Below are 5585 nucleotides of genomic sequence, written 5' to 3' on the forward strand. Positions count from 1 at the left end.
TTACAACATGAGGGGGAAGTTGCACTGCCCGTACTCTCTGCTCAACGATGTCAATACCTTTGCACAATAATTGATCAATTGTCGTAATGGGTCCATTAAGTGCAACAATTGCTGGTCTTGCCTTTGTCGTAGCAATCGCTAATGACTGCTCCGCCGTATCTAAACTCCAATTCATTAAAGAATTCGAACGCTAAAGAAAGAAATAGTTAAAATTATTAAAAAACTTATTGAAAAAAATGAGTGCGAAAAAAATGATTAAATGATAATTAACTTGAAAATAGGATTATTTGTTTGCACTCTTATATTTTTTATTGTTATCATTTAAAAAGATTTCTGCAAATGTCGTATTTTATTTGAATAATTGAAAGCAAGATTTATCACTTTTCTAATAGCATGATGAGCGATAGTTTGTATTATATTAGAATTTAAGCCTTTATTTTGAATGTACCTTTATTCTGGTATACACATTACCAACGATGTATATACCGCTTTCTACGATAGGAAGACTGAAGAGCTTAGTCACAGATTCGAAATGTGGCAAATCCGAATGCCGCCTTTCCGCGTTTGTTTCCCCCATATAGAAAATAGTTGCTGCAATTAAAAAATTAATGCTGGATTATAACAACAAATCATTAACCTAATAATAATCTACATTATAATCTAGCTGTGTGTATTTTCATATTGTAAGCAGTTTCCATAGTTTTACAATTGCCAAATATTCAAAAAAATATATATTTTTTTAATTCTGAAAGAACCTTTTTCAGTTTCTTAAAAGAATCTCAGATTTTTTTATTTTACCTATCTTTTATACATATTTTCTTGAAAGAAAAACACTCTGATCAATCATGCATTATTCTTTAAAAAATGCTTTAATTAGTATTCATAAATTCATATAAGCTAAAAAATTGCTCGAAAACAGCTGGAAAATATGGCTTATTAAAACAGTTAACATTAAGTCATACATATTTAATTTCTTCGGACGTAAGTGCATTTGCATTTTGTAATAAGTTCTTCTAATATCATACGATGTTAATATGCAAGCAATTGCATCATGTAAGTAATTAATATACGTTTAGTATATTTCTCTCTATGTATTATACTTTATAAAATAGCATGCTATTCAAAATAATTTACGCAGCTTCGATCAAATAATCTCTCTATCCCTTTTTTTCTCATTTAATTTAAGAAAGAAAAATCTCATATCTATGGATAAGTATCCCCTTCCCTTCCATTTGTGATTAATAAAGAAGATTATCGCTAAAACACCAGTGCACGGAAAAACACGTGTCTTCTTTCTTAAATGTAAATGACACCATATGTCACTCAAAAGAAATGATTCGTTCAGCATCCGCTCTGTAAACTGATAAGGGAGGTCATACCGGGAGGGGACAGTAATATAGATTTTGCTTCGTGGTTAATGTCGAGGCAATATATATGACTGTTTTGCACGCATCAAATAATCTTCTCTCAACTGGATGAAATACTATTAGATTAGCACGATTCGCTGATAATAAGATGTAAAGAAATTTATTAAACTCATCGCTATTCCGTCAGAACTCTCGACGGGACTTTCATCTGTAATTCACTGTGTTGAGGACAATCAAACTGAGGAGGAAACTCCCTCCGGTGAAATTTCCCTATGAGCGATTATGCCAACGGATATTCTTACTTTCTCACAGAGGTCAAACTTTCTTCATGTGCATATATGTACCACTGCATCTGTATTATCCACTACTCGTCTGTGAGATTATATTCTTGCACTTGTATCGATGTATTTATTTCGTTTTGTTTCAAATAATTTGTACACTTGTAGCTAGCCTAATTAGCAAGCTGATGTTATTTGACACGAAAATCAAACAAATAACGTCAACTTGCTATATCTAGCAAGGAGAGTAACAAATATTTCTCTCATCTATTTAATGATACTTAATTTGTTACTTATCTTCCTTGAGATATTCTATTTAATAATTATATTGGCGTAATTTCGTCTCCGATTAAATCCTAATTTGATCTATAAATCATCGATCATATTTGTTAAGCGTCAAAGCGATGTATAGACTCAACGCGAAAAATTCGATTGCGTATTACTCACATTTTTATCTTTCGCTGTTTCTTTCCTCGCACTTCAAGTCAATCACTACTAATTGCTGATTTTGCACAAAGATCGCATTACCCTTTCCTCCTTTTTACTTCGCTCTCGGTTCAACTGTATAATCAGCTATACAATCACATTCAGATACGTATACACACACATAGTTGTGCACATATAAACATGCACACATGTATGAGTGTATACAAATCATCAATCCGGAATAAATCAATGGAGATGGGTATTTATACGGTGGAAATTCTTACCTAAGAAAAAAAGCAAGCTGAAACGGGGGAAAGCTGTTGGTTCTGAATATCGTATAACTTGGCCAATCCGAATCTGCTACCGGATGAAACGACAGAAAACTCGACGTTTCGACCACAGAACGCGCCGTTGACTGCTCGACGAAGACTACAAATGGATATCTCATCGATTTGACCTATGACACATCGATTATATATGAATGCGACGCACAAATAAAAATCTTTTTCTATGCTCATCTCTGTGCGTGGAAATCGGAAAAAGACGTAGATACTGAATCAATTTTGTGTGAAATGGATTTCGCATTTGCAAATAAAACGGGCAGATGGTTGGCGAAATTTTAATTCTATGTTACTATTTTTTGAAAGGAGATGTTATTCTTGACTGCTTAATGTTTTAAATGTTCCTCTTTTCTCCAAAACTTTTATTGATTGTGTCACAATTACGAATTTATAAGAATGTTTATTTTATTTTTATCAAATCGGTCATAACACTTTTATTGATTTAATAGACTTTCAAGTTCTTCCAAGTTATATTTAAATTATTATTGTACCTCTTATCAATAAAATATTGCGACATACATTATTAACAACGATATTTGAGGTATCAATTAACGATACTGTCAAATCCAATTTTTTAATGATTTTTTAACTTGACTTTTATCATCATTTTTTACCATAATTTAGATAACAAATTTGTATAAATATATAAATGTAGTTTAATAATTGTGTTTGTCTCACTCTATAGTAGCCTCTCTATTTGTTTATTCTCATTCTATGAGAGGATATCATGTCAAACCTGGTGCGTTGGTTAAATGTAAGATATCGTGGATTATTGCCCCAGACGGTCGCGAAAATGAATCAAACAAAAAGCAACTATGAAAAACTCGAAATTATCTCAGGCAACGCTCTTAATTGCTATGCAAAGTCCACTTTCCAATTTTGTCTTTACAAAAATAAATATGTACATATTATAAATTTATTTGTTGCTTACCTTGTATAATAACCCTGATTTTATTTATCTTGAATAAAATTATTCTTGTCTAATCTAATTCTTTAAATAAATTATTCAACATCGCTAAAATATATGTATATGTTTAAAATGTTCTCAGCAAAAAGAATATAACAAATCGAGATAATTTCCTTGTCTTTATATGAATTATCAAATATAAAAAGAACGAAATTGGGCTCACAATGTTATAGTACTATGTGACGTTAAATGTAATGTCATTCTATTTAATATGACATAAAATATAATATTTGTTAGTTAATAAAAAATAACGTATAAAAAGAAAAAGCATAACATATACATAATCTAAATTTTAAAAATTCTATTAATTTTATTATATATAAACATATTAATTAATTAGGCAATTAATTAATCTTTTGCAAAATTATCTATATATTATCGATTGTAAAGAAAGCATGCTATTTAATAAATGTTTCGTAACCTTGATAAAATTTTATTCCGGATAAATGAATATTAGATATGTATAACATGGTTGCAATTATGCAAACATAAAACAAACCAGAAACTGAATAGTTAGAAATATTATGTAATTGTAAGAATTCAGAAGGTCGAGTTAATAGAATAACTGTTTTATTGCTTGTTGACAATAAAGTTGCTAGATTTAACTAACATCAGCTAACGTCAATTAGAAAATTGGTTGTATTCATCCTCAGGAAAGTCAAGATGACTCTTTAAAGATGTTTTGGTTATACTAGAGAATGTGTGTGTGTGTGTGTGGAAAGTTATTTTTTAAAATTAATTTATTCTCTCGTTACCGTTACTTTGTTAATGCTGAAATAAGATCAAAGTTTAAAAATTTGTGTAATATTATAAATGTTGTTTAAATATTAATAAAAGCAATAAACAACATTGACATTAATTAGACCAATATGTGAAAAGATAACTAAGAAGCAAAATGATTTTTCGATTCAAAAGCTAAAACTTTGAATATATAAAACTTTATGGATCCATTGTCTTAAATTGATAAGTTAATAAAATATTAATTTAGTTATTATTTTTATTCATTGCTATACAATTATATTCTATACGGACATAGCACGGAAAAGATTAAAATAATATACGTAATGCAGAATAAAATCAAAGATTGTAGATATGTTATTATAAAGATATATATCGTAAAACAGTAAAAAGAAAAAAGAACTCGTTTTTGTTGATAAAAAATATATATCAAATATATTTTGTACTTACCTCTTAACCTTTCTTGTTGCTTTCAATAGTACAATAAATTGATATATTATTTTCTTAATAAATAATATCTTAATAAAATCTGTTGAATGAATACAGTATCTAATTGCGATATAGAATAAAAAAGTTTTAAAATTTCACTTCTTCATACAAATCATTAAAGATTCTTTATAAAAATTAATTGCCATATCAATCTCAATTTGTCAGAAAAATATCTTTTCATAAATAGTTATTAGAATATGTATTAAAATACACTTTCACTTATATTGATCTATCAATCATTAAAAGTATTTAATACAACATGCTAATAAGCATTTGACATGCAATTTGCCAATAATAACAAATCAATATGTATATTATACTTTCCAGTAATAAATAATTCTTCCTTTTTAACACTTTTTCACTGAGCTATCAAATTCTTATGTAGCTATAAACTATGTGACAAATACAATTCATGAGCTTACGGATACTCCTGCCAGCATATCAAACAAACAATCCGAAAAGAAACAATACTCTCGGATTATAGTAGAGGCACTTTAACACGATTTTCATAGCATGAATGTACAATGACACGATTGTTATGCTGGCAGTTTCATCCTGCTCAACACAGGTTTGTAAAGTACTTGTCCTTTTATTACAAAGTGACGTGAATCCGCATATCGAAACGCGAGGCATAGAGGGACTCTCTGGGGAATTTTACTCTTTTATGTATATAATTATTTATATCATCAATTATAATGAATATATAGTTATGTACAATATTGAATCTCATTCTTTAACAATAACATCAACAACATGATTAAACAACGTTCCTCATTGGTACACAAATTGTAAATGTACAGATAAAAAAGCATTAGATGAGGTCAATGAGGTGGCGTACGCTCAGCGCGCCATTAATTCCCTCTTCTTTTTTTACATTTTTTTAAATCCCCATATATATATATATACTTATATCTTGAACCATTCTGCGGGTTCTTTATTCGATTTTTCATGAGCTTATATTTATATATATATATATATA

General features: G+C 29.0%; 1 protein-coding gene across 2 annotated transcripts in view; it reads right to left on the minus strand.

The window, feature by feature from the left end:
• Positions 1 to 2512, minus strand: part of LOC108751657 (lipid storage droplets surface-binding protein 1) — a 7301-nt gene extending 4789 nt beyond the window's left edge. The window contains exons 1-3 of one of the 2 annotated variants that reach the window (XM_018491949.1): positions 2356 to 2512; positions 449 to 591; positions 5 to 190 (exon numbers count right to left, since the gene is read on the minus strand). In XM_018491949.1, coding sequence (XP_018347451.1) covers positions 5 to 190; positions 449 to 577 — 315 coding nt within the window. In that variant the 5' untranslated portion in view covers positions 578 to 591; positions 2356 to 2512. Of the gene's footprint in view, positions 1 to 4; positions 191 to 448; positions 592 to 2092; positions 2283 to 2355 lie in introns of those variants that run through there. The other variant, XM_018491950.1, reaches the window with a different exon arrangement.
• Between the last annotated feature and the right edge of the window lie 3073 nt (positions 2513 to 5585).

Source organism: Trachymyrmex septentrionalis, unplaced genomic scaffold (genome assembly GCF_001594115.1).
Source record: "Trachymyrmex septentrionalis isolate Tsep2-gDNA-1 unplaced genomic scaffold, Tsep1.0 scaffold51, whole genome shotgun sequence".
Lineage (NCBI taxonomy): Eukaryota > Metazoa > Arthropoda > Insecta > Hymenoptera > Formicidae > Trachymyrmex > Trachymyrmex septentrionalis.